This window comes from Mus caroli, chromosome 6 (genome assembly GCF_900094665.2).
Source record: "Mus caroli chromosome 6, CAROLI_EIJ_v1.1, whole genome shotgun sequence".
NCBI lineage: Eukaryota > Metazoa > Chordata > Mammalia > Rodentia > Muridae > Mus > Mus caroli.
Genome location: NC_034575.1, coordinates 8,354,150 through 8,368,551, shown reverse-complemented (window position 1 = coordinate 8,368,551; position 14,402 = coordinate 8,354,150). Strand labels below are relative to the sequence as shown.

General features: G+C 37.9%; 1 protein-coding gene across 1 annotated transcript in view; it reads left to right on the top strand.

Annotated features, from left to right (window-relative positions):
• The window catches only part of Thsd7a (thrombospondin type 1 domain containing 7A), a 393,851-nt gene that overhangs the window by 332,337 nt on the left and 47,112 nt on the right, over positions 1 to 14,402 (top strand). Inside the window, exons 11-12 of the mRNA XM_021165189.2 lie at positions 4,621 to 4,815; positions 6,373 to 6,636. Of these exons, the coding sequence (XP_021020848.1) occupies positions 4,621 to 4,815; positions 6,373 to 6,636 (459 nt within the window). The remainder of the gene's footprint in view (positions 1 to 4,620; positions 4,816 to 6,372; positions 6,637 to 14,402) is intronic.

The following is a 14,402-nucleotide window of genomic DNA, read 5'->3' as shown; positions in this document are numbered from 1 at the left end:
TAACTGTAGTATTTCCATTTGATAGCTGCTAATCTCACAAAAAAAAAAAAACCTTTCTTGATCCACTCATAGGATAAGATTATTTCGATCTGTGTTTTAATAAGGCCTTTACACAAAGAAGAACTTGCATAGTAATTATACAGGAGAATAGATGTAAATACAAGTCACTATTGCTTGAGCATGTGTAGTGTTCTGAAATGACAGGAAAGTATGTTTGGTATGATCCATTTATGCTAAAATTAAAAACTACCATGTTTTCAGTGGCTCACAAATGACTTTTAAAGTTTACAAAGCTGAAAGACCAGATGGCTCCCTTTCCAAACATTTATATTTTCCTCACCCAGTAGCAGGAAGTTCATTTTAGATTGCATTTCTGTGTTTGAATTGTTGTGTTTCCTCTATGATAGAATACAAACAAGCTACGAGGTATGATAAATTTCCAATATATTGTACAAACGGTGTTCTTGCTCTTGTTTGGATAACATTGTGTGATTCAGTCCAAATGTACACTGTTGAAAATCTCAGATAAGGGAAGTAGAGTGCTGAGCAGATTTCTGAGAACCGATAAAGGAATTTTACATACTTGGTTTCCGTTTCAACTTACTGAAGCACAAACAAGATTTACAGGCCATGTCTGAGTATGGGAAAGAACCTTCTGATTTTTGTAAGTAGTGTATTTATCAACCATGTTAATTTATTTCTAGAATTATATTGGTATTAGAGTTATTTTGATTTTCTTTCTCAAATCAAAATGTGAAGATACATAAAGTAATTTTAACATATGATGAGAAAAAAAGATACAGAGAGAGAGAGAGACAGGAAAGACAGACAGATGAAGGCTGGGGCCCTCACGGAGAAGTCGAGGGCCTTTAATAACCGTCTCAAGAAACTTTAATAACGTTCTCAGAAGATTTAAATTTGAGTCTCCATTTCAGCAGGACACATTAAATAAGTGAGCAAATTGTATTTCATTTCAAGGATCCCACAGATAACATTTTTTGTTCCTGATTTAGTTGCAAACAGTACATCCATCTTTCTAAGAATTCCATCCCAAATTAATAATTCTTGGAGGTTCTTTCATCATAGCTAGTAAAACGATGAATACTTTCATTTCTCAAGTGTTCCTTATAAATATGTGAACTTACTGAGTTTATGGTGCATAAATGGTTGATCTTATGTACAGAAGTAGAGAGGACTGTGAAACCCAATCAGAACATTTCACCTGTGGGAGTACTACAGATGGCTTTTCTTCAAAATAGATGGATGTTCACTTTGATCCATCCCATAAAAGTCCCCATAATACTTTCTTGACAGAACAATAATTCAAGTTTAGAGTTTAAACCCACATACCAGTGTTTTCCATAGCTTGATATAGTGCAAGGGTGACCATGTATCAGAGCGTCTTCCATCTTATCCACTAGTCTCAGCCAGAACTCTATTTTTTTTATTTCTTTTTTATTGATTATTTATTTACATTTCAAATGTTATCCCCCTTCCCAATTTCCCCTCCTCAAAACCCCTATGCCATCCTCTGCCCCCTGCCTCTAAGAGAGTACTCCAAACCTACTCATCCCACTCCCAACTCACCGCCCTAGCCTTCCCTACACTGAGGCATTAAGCCTTCACAGGACCAAGGGCCACTCTTCCCTCTTATGTAAGATAAGGCAATCCACTGCTACATATGCAGTTGGAGCTATCCCCCCCCCCATGTGTACTCTTTGGTTGGTGGTTTAGTCCTTGGGAGCTATGGGGAGGGTCTGGTTGGTTGATATTGTTGTTCTTCCTGTAGGGTTGCAAACTCCTTCAGCCTCTTCAGTCCTTCCCCTAACTCCTCCATTGGGGTCGTGTTCAGTCTAATGGTTTGCTGTGAGGATCTGGATCTGTGTTGGTCAGGCTCTGGCAGAGCCTCTCGTGGAACAGATAACCATCAACCAGAGTCTTGAACATCTAAAAGCTTTGAAAAATGCTTATTCCTTGATCCTAGCACAGAGGCCTCATGGCTGATTCTAAGAATGGAAGCTTTGAGTAGCCTTCCAGATGTTTCAGCTGCAGGAAATACTCTATTACCTCAAAGAGCTGTAGCTTACAGCCAGCCAGCAATTTGATATCATAAGAGCTGTGTAGGACTTTGTCTTTGGCCAGTGAAATAAAAACATTAGAGTTTAGTAAGAAAGCTATATTCCAAAAGCCAGCCAAGTTATTCTACTTTGCATCCCTGACACACCACTACTTTAGACTACTGTGATAAATAAGGGCCATGCCAGCCTCCCCAGATGTGGTGAGAGTGACCTTTGATTTTTCACCTGATTTTCACAATGCCCATCCCCTTCCAGTGATTATGGCTTTACAACTTAAGGATCTCGCTGCTACTTTTGTACAATTGGGCTCCACCAAATTAGAGTGTATGAATGAGATTCCATTCAAAGCCTAGGAGTCTTGGAACTGCTCTTGTAGCACAAAATGAGCTTCTGTGGATGGTTCCACATTGTGCTTTCCTTGCAGGGAACATTTTACCTTTCTCCAACTGTCAACTACTTCTGGCTGCATGCCCATTCTACAATCTGCAGTGTTCTGATGGGTTTCAGCTCACAGGTATATAATCTAATCTGGGGACCCCTGTATCCCAGTTCTAATTCAGGCCAACATACTAGTCTCTTCCCTAAATTTCATGATGATAGAACTCTGAGCAAGCTGGTAAGCAGGAATAGTTTCAGCCTCCACCATAAACTTGAAAAGGCCATATAAATCAGTCTAAACAGGGCTATTTAAGGTAATTTAATGAAGATTTCAATTCAGGACCAAAGGTTAAATGTTTCATTGGCTTTCTTGTTAAATGAACAAATTACTTTTAGGTCCTGTGGATTAAATGATAGAAGGAGAGGGGCGACTGCAAGCAACATGTGATCTTGCCTTTAAGATCTCTTACATAACAGACATTATCTATCTGTGTTTTATATATGATAAAATGCTTCCTTGTTTTAAAAAACTACTGGAACAATGTTGAAATGGACTTTCATCATCAATAGAGTCCAGAGGTAGTCATGAGAATTATAGTAGTGATATGCTAAATAAAACTTGTTAAGAGTTTCCAATCTTTTTTTTTTTAATTAGGTATTTTCTTCATTTACATTTCCAGTGCTATCCCAAAAGTCCCCCATACCCTCCTACCCCACTCCCCTACCCACCCACTCCCACTTCTTGGCCCTGGCGTTCCCCTATACTGAGGCATATAAAATTTGTATGACCAATGGGCCTCTCTTTCCACTGATGGCCGACTAGGCCATCTTCTGATACATATGCAGCTAGAGACACGAAATCCAGAGTCGATATTTCTGCAATATGAAGAAGTTGGGGTCAGAAGGGATTGAAAGGTTTGATACTGTCTCCTGTCAGACACACCAGTGCACTCTCAATGTGGAAGAGAATAGTGCTTTTGTGCCATTGTGGCCCTACCATAAGTTGCATAAACTTGCTCTCCCACCACCATTCACTAACCAACGGGCAGCCACTGAGACCTCTGTAGACAAAAAATGTAGATTGGTTTATGTCCTAAAACAACATTGGAGACTTCTTACTTGCTTCAAGCACTAGGGCAAATACTCTATGTTCAACATAAACTAGAATAATTTCTTTACTAAAATTAATTTCTAAATCTAGCCCATACGTGAAATAAATTTAAATCATTCATAGAATCTAGTGAAATGTCACTAAGTATATATATCTATGTATATGTTTCTGTTCTGGTGTGTGTTTATGTGTGTTTGTGACTCTGTATCTGTATGTATGGATGTGGGTATCTATGTGAGTGTGTGTGTGTGTGTGTGTTTGTGTCTGTGCATCTGTGTGTATCTGTATGTGTATGGGGGTATCTGTGTCTGTGGGTGTGGTGTGGGTGTGTACAACAATGTCTGTGTCTATGGGTATATTGTGTGTGTATGTATCTATGTGTTTGTTATAAATGTGGCTTTTTTGGTTTTTTTCAAGAGAGGGTAGTGTGTGTGTGTGTGTCTGTGTGTGTGTGTGTGTCTGTGTGTCTGTGTGTGTCTGTGTCTCTGTGTGTGTGTCTGTTTGTGGTATGTGTTGGAATATTTTTCCTGTGCCAAAGCAGCCAATGAAGGCTATGTGTTATTTAAAGAAAGTATAAAGTTTGGGAGATGGCTCAGTGAGTAAAGTGCTTGCTGCACAAGCATACGAATCTGAGTTTGATTCCCAGCACCCACATAAAAAGCAGGGTGCAGCAGAGGGTGACTATAATCCCAGCGCTAGGTGGGAAAGGGCCAAAGGATGCTAGTAACTTATAAGCTGGCCAGTCTTGACAATGGTTGAGCCCCACCTTCTGTGATAGGCCCTGTCTCAAAAATAAGCAGAAAGATAGAAGAAAGCACTCAGTGTTAGAATCTGGCCTTGAAATGTGCACTCACAGCACATGCTTACACACATGTATGCACACACACACACACACACACACACACACACACACACTTGTGTCTACTGTGATTCTTAGAAGTACTCTAACCATGTTTGTATAGTAAACTGGGAATTAGAAGAGAGTTTCTCACTCTGTGAAAATGCTATTAATTTTTAAATTATGGAATAATTAGACACATGCTTTTCTTTTAGCCATTACTTGTCGAAAGCAAGATGGAGGGCAGGCTAGCATCCAGGAGTGCCTCCAGTATGCAGGCCCTGTGCCAGCCCTGACCCAGGCTTGCCAGATCCCCTGCCAAGATGACTGTCAATTTACCAGCTGGTCCAAGTTTTCTTCATGCAACGGAGACTGCGGTGCAGTTAGGACCAGAAAGCGTGCTATTGTTGGTAAGAATAATTGCAATGCTAAATGTAACTCTTATCACGACAGAAAAATACAATAAAACTCAAACCAAGAGCATTCTGTGAGTATATTTGAATGCCCTTATAATTGCTGCAGTTATCTGAGTATTTCAGTAGATTCAGGTGTGTACTTTAATGCAAGGTAACAGTGATAGAAGTATATTATTTTAGAAGAAAGAAAAAGCAGCTTATTCCCTATGCAACAAATAATAGAAGATTGTTCTCTTTAAACACGCAGCTTTAGTGTCTTGCCTAGGAAGTTTGTAGTGTCTGGAGCAAAGAGTAGAGGCTACCCCTTTTGAAATCAGTCTGTTCTCACTACCATAGCCTCAGCTCATAACTTATCTCCTACAGTGAGAAATGCAGCATTAAATATGTGTATGAAACCTGCATTCAAACACAAAGCACAATTGCTTTAAAAAGTTAAAAAAACAAAAATAAGCAATTAACAGTAACCTGATTAACAATTTAGGAGACAAGAGAATACACTGAAGCAGGATGCAATTGAACACACTGTCAGCGGCAAAAAAAACAAACAAAATATTGATGATTATTTATATTATTATTATCTCTATATGTTTATATAGAGATTATATATATAATTAAACATATAATATAATTTAGGAATATATTATATATGATAAAATTAAAATTGCATATCATGAATATTTCATATGATATTACTTGAATAAATATATAATTTTAAAGTACATATGCAACTTATATATGAGGATATTTTTAAGAGATAATTTCCTTTTATTCAAAACTTTTTGCTAGCCGGGCGTGGTGGAGCACATCTTTAATCCCAGCTCTTGGGAGGCAGAGTCAGGTGGATTTCTGAGTTTGAGGCCAGCCTGGTCTACAAAGTGAGTTCTAGGACAGCCAGGGCTACACAGAGAAACCTTGTCTCGAACAAACAAAAAGCAAAAAACAAACAAAAAACAGTAACAAAAAACATTTTGCAAGTTTTATTCTACACAAATCTTTTTGAGTACTACTGCTATTGTCTGTATTTGTCATCAAGTTTGTCAAAATAACTGCTATTCAGAAATTTTGCAAGATTCAAATTAATATGCCAAGAAATTAACCTTAAATCTTCAATTCTGAATTATAATCCCATGAAACTCTGCCAGCTATTTGCAGTCAGCAGAAAGAATGTAATCCAGTGAAGTATCTGTCTCTCTACATCCTGCATTTCTGCATATATTAAACCGAAGAGGTTAGTGCAATTGCCACAAAGCCCTGAGTCAGGACAAACATGAGGATTTCAGCATTGCAGAGTATCAAAGCCAACTGCAATTCTTTATGCAAAGCGGACTATTTTTAAATGAGAATATAAGAAAAGTTTTACTGTGCAAGGCACAAAGCACCCAATATCAGCAAAAAATTTATTTAGAAAGCACTTAGAAATGAAAAGATATCACTTATTTATAGGCCACAACTGAATAAAAGCAAAAGCAAAGAAAGGAATTATAAGAATGTGAAAAATCTAAGGATGCTAGAAATTAATGACATATTTTCCAACGTAATTCTCTCCCACAGGAAAAAGTAAAAAGAAGGAAAAATGTAAAAACTCTCATTTGTACCCTCTGATCGAGACCCAGTATTGTCCCTGTGACAAATATAATGCACAGCCGGTGGGGAACTGGTCAGACTGTATTTTACCGGAAGGGAAGGCTGAGGTGCTGCTGGGAATGAAGGTACAAGGCGACAGCAAGGAATGCGGGCAAGGATACCGTTACCAAGCGATGGCGTGCTATGATCAAAATGGCAGACTTGTGGAAACATCGCGATGCAACAGCCATGGTAACCCAATCTCGCTGCAGTGTTTGTATTGCTCTTTGGTAATGTAGGAAAAATACACCTGTATCATAGAGCGTATAGGAAAGTTTGCAGAAGAGTTTTCTAACTAGATTAATGTGCACCACACAGTCCACCCTCTATTTATAACAGGACTTAAGGCTCGAGCGTTAGCAGATGGTTCCAAATTGCTTAGATTCAGCATTATGGGGTCCACATTCTCACACACGAAGGCAAGAATATTTACAAAACGTTCTCTTGGGACTTATCAACAGACTTCATCCAACAGACCCAACAGACCCAACAATCCCCAACTGGTATGTGAACAGAAAGGGACTGGGAATATGTAAGATTCTAATACAAACAGCAGATTGAACTTTTAAATGAGGGAGACTTTATCAACCCTACTGGCAAGCTTTGCAATATGCCCAGAATGACATTAAAGTAGCAGATAGAAAATTCGAAAACTCTCAAACATCTGTTCATAGTCCAGTTGAGACCGGGGGAAAAGCAAAAATTACTTCTAGGAAACTATGACTATTTTTCTTTTAAACTAAACCTCAGGGACAATGATTTCATTGTCAAAAGAGTGTATTTAGTGGCTACTCGGAGCCAGTATACACAATGAATCCTTAAGTTTTGATCTGAATGTAGCAATAGAAATACATCACTACCATTTTTAAACTTTAGTATATCTGCTTTTTAATGAAATATAGTCATTTTATAGTGTGTTAGCCTGAGCTCCAGGTGGATTTTTTTTTTCAAAATTTAGACAGCGATGTCTCACCTGGTTATAGAAGTGACCAAGAATGGAAAAATTAAATTGCTAGAAGCAACACCACAGCAGTTACCCTCCAACCTTGCTGAAATAACTCCTGCTGTTAAAAAAAAAGGCTAGTCCAGTTTTAGTATATGGTCCAGAGGACAAGGCAAGCTAATAGTATCATTTCACATTTATAAATTCTCAAAGCATCATGCCGACATATTTCTTCCTGTCCCTTAAGCCTTCCCCAACATAGGAACTTCTGGAAGTCTTACTCCTTATTTTAACATTACCTCATAGCTCTTGTTTTTGCAAACCCCAAAGAATCCTCAAAGATGAAGCTATAGATATATTCCTCAGGATAGTATGAGTCCATTGCTAAATGGAAGATTTCTGCATTTGGAGTAATCTGTTAGAAGATGGTTTAAACTCTGAGAATATCTGTAAAAGCAACATGATTTTATAGTCAGCATCAAATAACAGAAGTGTTATCAGATTCCAAAAATAGAGATACCTTTCCTATTTTGAGATAATACTGTATAAAATTTTGAATTGTTATTCAATATGAAAGTGAAGATCGTTTAAATTGAGTTTCTCTTGGACTGTGTTATTTGTTCACATTTAATTTGTTCTGTGTAGTGATTACTGAGGTAATAATTGTTTTGAACATTGCCCTGAGCGTTCAGAATGCCTTTCACATAGTTCTGCTTTTACTCTGGTCTACTAATTAGATGCATGAGAACTTTAGCCATCATATTTTAGGACTGGAAAAGAAAATGATTTAATTTTTTTGAGGTGATGGAGATCACAAGCAGAACTGTGTCTATGCAAGGTAAGTATTTTACCAGTGGGCTGCATATAATTCCAGTGCTTATACACCAACTTTTGGCTATCATAATTTGTTATCTAGTAAATGTAACTAAGCCACATAATTAAAAGGTTTAAGACAAAAATGCCATTGAAATTAGCCAAACACAGATATCTTACCTTAGTGTGATCAAGTTGAGGCCTAGAGAATACAGCTCTTCTTTCCAGGAAAGATACAAACAGCAAAAGAATCCCATGAGGAGTTTGAAAGAACCTTAGAAAAGTCTTCACCAAGAAAACGATTCCAACTGTGCTTTTTTATTCATGATAAATATTTATTTGTTTGTTTGTTTGTTCATTTGTTTATTCATTTACTCCTTTTTTACAGTCCAGACTTCATCCCTATCCTGGTCTGCCCCCACCACCACCACTTCCCATTCCATACCTCCTCTCCCACTCCACCCAAGTCACCAAGAGAATGCCCCCACCCCCACCCCCATCCCATCAGACCTCCCCTCTTCCTGGGCCCTCAAGTCTCTTGAGGGTTAGGTGCATCTTCTTTCACTGAGGCTAGACCTAGCAGTCCTCTGCTGTATATGCGTCGAGGCCTCATATCAGCTAGTGTATGCTGCCTAGTTGAAGGCTCAGTGTCTGAGAGATCTCGGAGGTCCAGGTTAGTTGAGACTGCTGGTATTCCCATGGGGTCATCCTTCTCAGCTTCTCCCAGCTTTTCCACAATTCAATCACAGGGATCCCAGCTTCCATCCATTGGTTGGCTGCTAGTATCTGCATCTGACTCTTTCAGCTGCTTGTTGGGTTTCTCAGAGGGCAGCCATGCTAGGCTCCTGTGTGCAAGTACACTCAGCATCAGTAACAGTCTCAGGGTCCCATGCTTACTCTTGAGCTGTGTCACAATTTGGAGAGATGGCTCAGAGGTTAAAAGCATTGACTGCTCCTCCAGAGGTCCTGAGTTTAATTCCCAGCAACCTATGGTGGCTCATAGCCATATATGTTTTTCTGTGACTGTCATCTTTAATGACGACAGTCCCCTGTCTTCATCCTCATCTTCAATCTCTTTTCATTTGTAATAGGGCATCGGTGATTTGTTTTAATATTTACAAACGCCAGTTCTAAGGACCGGCTAAGGAAATTTCATCCCTTTACAGAGATTTCTGTTTTACATTTGTCTTCGTTATATTCCATCAGTTTGATAGTTTGAGGATTGTCAAAGTTGGCTACACAGTTCTAGGCATGCTCTGCATTGCTCTCTGCATTCTCAAAGCCAAATTAACTTTTTAGAAGGATCACCATTGTGGAGCTCTATGTGGCTTGGAGAAAAACTATCTCTCTCCTTTAATTTGAGCATAAAGTTGACCCCTATTGTATGAATTCAATGAGTTAATCTCTTATTCAATTTTCACTTGCCTTGGGGCAGTTCTGTCTAACCTCTGCTGTCCATCCTCTGTGACTTATCTTATTAGTAATTACAGTGTTATGCAATTTGACTTTCCCTGGTGTACTGGCTAGTTTTGTGTCAACTTGACACAGCTGGAGTTGTCACAGAAAAAGGAGCTTCAGTTGAGGAAATGCCTCCATGAGATCCAACTGTAAGGCATTTTCTCAATTAGTGATCAAGGGGAAAGGCCCCTTGTGGGTGGGACTATCTCTGGGCTGGTAGTCTTGGGTTCTATAAGAGAGCAGGCTGAGCAAGCCAGGGGAAGCAAGCCAGTAAAGAACATCCCTCCATGGCCTCTGCATCTACTCCAGCTCCCTGCACTGCTTGGGTTTCAGTCCTGACTTCCCTGGTGATGAGCAGCAGTATGGAAGTGTAAGCCAAATAAACCCTTTCCTCCACAAACTGCTTCTTGGTCATGATGTTTATGCAGGAATAGAAACCCTAAGACACCTGGTTTAATTGTATGTTAGTTTAGACTATTTTCCATGTGGCCACCCCTTTTTAATTTCTTCAACTTGGAGCATAGTTTTATTACTGCAGCTTAGACTTTCTTGTGATGATAGACTAGGCTGAGAAAAGCTACATTTATATTCCCACAATCAAATCTAATTTTTTTGTCTTTTAATAAGATCAGATCTCAGTGTATAGTTTAAGATTACATAAACTTTTGTTCTTTCCATTATAAAACTTAAAACAATTATGTTAGTTCACCTTAATATTTTAGAGGTTATTTGGCATATGCAATCTATACATGCAAAATTCCATTCAAGTATATGTGAGAAAACTTTATCATGAAGTTTCTCAACTAACCCAGCACTCTAAAGTCCCTCATTCTGTTCTTCAACTGGTATTTGTAAGGCATGCATCACCCTGTAAACATACCATACAGTTTACCTTGTATATTCATTATATGTGTTTTCATCTACCATGCATACACATAGATTTGCTAGAACACATTAGACTCCTATACTCCCTAATATGTTCTTAGCTTCTGGAAGAGTTAATGCACAGTAGACATTTCCAGAATGTATAAATGAGTGGAATACTTGAGAGAAGTTTTCAGTGTGAACAGGGCTGAATTCTCAGTGTGCTTAGAGTTTATCAGGAACACTGTAGCACTTTCTTAATTCTAGCCACCCTCCCCATGTAGCATGCTTCTGGAAGACAACCAGATGGATCAGTAAAAATTGTGGTGATCCTTAGAGCAAAGGACAGCAACATGTGCTGCAAAAAAGACTAGGTGATTCTGATCCAATGTCCAAGTTCCAATATGTCCACTACATGGGAGAAAAAAACAATAGCCACACAGTAAACCTATTCAATTAGACCAATAATACCCATGTAATAAAAAGTTCTTTCATTGGTAAAGCACCCTGTTCTGTTCTAGTCTGATTGTATAATAGCTTAACTTTTGATTCCTGTTGAATCATGATGTCTTGAATTTTCCAAGTGTGTTGACAAGTTTCATTGAGAGTTTGAGATATTGGACTCTGTGAAAGTAAGGAATAATTCCTCCAACTGTTTTCCCTGAAAGATGTGTTTTATATCTTAAAGTTTCCAACTCACATCATTTCTTCTAGACAAGTCTCTTTATATTTTCTCAAGAAAATTTATTTACTATTTTGAATAGGCAGTATTTAAGCCATAATTCAGTATCAGTAAGTAGCCTAAGGTTGAAGTCAATTATAATGTCAAATCACTGTTAATACCAAGTGAACAATTGGGTTACTTTTTCCATGAGTCTCATTGCTAAGCGTGTCGCTTAACATAAAATAACAACCATTGAAAATATCAAATAGTTGCAACACAGATAGACCATGAGGAAACTCAAAAACTGAGCATTATGTTAAATTACTTGTAATTAAATGTTTTCCTAAAGGGTCAGATAACAGATACTTTAGAATTTGTGACTCATTGTCATTGTTGCAACTTGTAGGGTTGTAAAAAGAAAGGGGCTGTGAACAAACTGTGTGCCAGTGGGCATAGTTGTGTTCCAGGAATATGTTATTTGCAAAAATGGGGTAGCAGAAGACCTGTTATTTGAATGTTGATCTGAATCTTAGCTATGCAAAAAAATGGTTTAGGGAAGATGGAGGATGGAGGAACTGTTGTAACTATAAAAATATCCTTCCCTGCAAACATGTAGAGATAGAATCTGCATTGCAACAAGACCATAGGCAGCCTCTACTAAACATTCAAAGACTGAGGATTTTCACCCTGCATCAAGTGTGTCTCCGGTTGTTGAGGATAGAAAGGAATCAGGAGCTGTCAGAGAGAAACTGCCCTCCAAAACCTTAAGAGGGTACTCTGCTAGAGGCAAGACAGTTTACACCTCCACACACCCACACATTGATAATCAGTCATGGAAAGTTTTGATGTGTATGACAGCGGGCCTCTAAAAGGCAGGCTCTTTAACCCCCTGAGCCATCTGCTGGCCCCTAAATGAACTTTAATCAATAAAACCATTCCAAATTTTATAACCCAATACACCTTTAGCATTTTACTATGACATTTTTCATGCATGAAGAAGAAAACTCTTAAAATCATAAAAATAACTTATACCTATATATCCATCAAAATTCACAATACATCTGTCAAAACATCGAAAGGGGACAGTGTTTTCAGCTTAGCTGGAGCAGTGAGAACTTGCTCCAAGTTATATACTGTTCTTTTTATAAATAGAACACAAGTTATCTTAAAGGTGTCTGACATATTTTACTTGGAGACTTTAATAGCCAAGACCCAGTGCCTCCCTAACCTTCCATTGCTGAGTGACATCATAGAGGCTTTCAGATAGCTGACATGTTTTGTAGACTGCATTGTATACTTTCATTTTGTTTATTTGTTTGTTTATTATATTTGCTTTCTGGCACATCAAAGCTAAGGTTCTAAATAGTTTCTCTACAAGTTTCATTTAGGGTGATGTTAATTTCATCTTAACATCAATTTTGAAAGAGGGCAATTTGTATTATATCATTATTATATAATAATCATATATTATTGCTTTCTTTCTTTGCCTACTATGCTAACAAGTGATAATAAAACAGAAGGGGCTACACAGCATTGAATGGCTTTAATAGTTGACTTTGCAAGCACCTATGGGATTCACAGCATACCAATTCAAGTTCAATATTTTGCAAAAACTCTCACTGCAACCAAAGTTACTCATACAGAATTTGCTTAAGGTAGTTTGCAGTACAAGACCAGTAGTGAAAAAAAATAAATCCATAAAAATTTTAAGTTAAACAAATTTAATATTTTTTCAAATTTATTATTAATACAAAGTATTTTATAATGCACAAATACCAAAATAAATAGAATTCTATTGGATAAATAGAATTGTAATGTGTTAATAAGTGTTTTCATATTATGTCATACCCTTGTGTGGTAGCACTTGTCACTATTGCTAACACCCTACTCATCCTCATCTCACCTCCTTCAGCCTTAATACTGAAATTATTTCAAACCAGATGCAGATTTTCATGGCCAAAGCAAAGAATTGTCAACACCAGTGTCTCCTTCGTCAAGATCTCCAGAGCAAGTGCTACAACTGTGATGCTGCTTACTATTAAAATATGTGGGAACAGAAAGACTCATCAGCAAAACTTAGAAGAGAAAAACATGTCAGATGAGGAAAATGTTAGTTTACTATCAGATTTACATAGATTCCAGTCTGAGAGTTTGTGCATTACAGATGACCCAAATTCAAGATATATCTGATTAAAAAAAACACATGAAATTGAACAAATAGATTTTTCAGATAGTGCACATGAACACTCAGCACACCAGAACTGAAATGTCTTACTTTCCCGATGGGATTCTAAGGAGGACTTACGTTTTATACTAGAGGTTACTTAGAAACAAAATTGAGTAAGAAACTGTTCCTGTCATGGTGAACACATGTAGCTCAGGAAGAGCACGATTCATTAAATCAAGAGGCAATGAAGAGAGCTTTATGAACAAATGAAAAATGGAGTTTTAATATTTCCAAAAGCATATTCAGTTATGAGAACTTATTTAACTCATTTCAGAATTTTAAATTTTTCATTTGATGGAGTATACAAACAGTATTGCTTTTGTGCAGCTAGTTATTCAAAAGTACACATCTGACTTTTCCATGGGATAACCCAATTCAACATTGACGAGTCAGAGAAATCGGCACCCAGCACAAAAAAAGAACCATGGTGCAGAAACTGATTTGAGCTGGATGTGGACTCAGCTCTCTATTCCTGGGGCTCCTTGTAGCCCCATCATGGAGGTAAAGGGCAAGAGACTTGGGAAGTTCCCCACAGCTACAGTTCATGGCGCATGTGACAGGAAAGGCCCTGTCCTGTCCTTGCTGTTTTTTGTGTGTGTGTGCTTGTTCCTTAGTTAGGGTTTCTATTGCTGTGATGAAATCCAGGACCAAATCAACCTGTGGAGTAAAGGGTTTACTCAGCTTATGTTTCCACATCACAGTTCATCATCAAAGGAAATCAGGATAAGAACTCAAACGCCAGGAACCTGAGCCAGGAGCTGAGTTAGAGGCTATGAATTTCTTATCGGCTTGCTCCTCATGGTTTGCTCAGCCTGCTTTTTTTATAAGACCCAATGCCACTACCCCAGGGATGGCACCACCCACAATGGGCTGGCTGTTCCTCCATCAAGCACTAATTAAGAAACTACTCCACAGCTTCATTTCTTTTTTTTTTTTTTTTTTTTTTTTTTTTTTTTTTTTTTTTTTTTTTTTTTTTTTTTTTTTTTTTT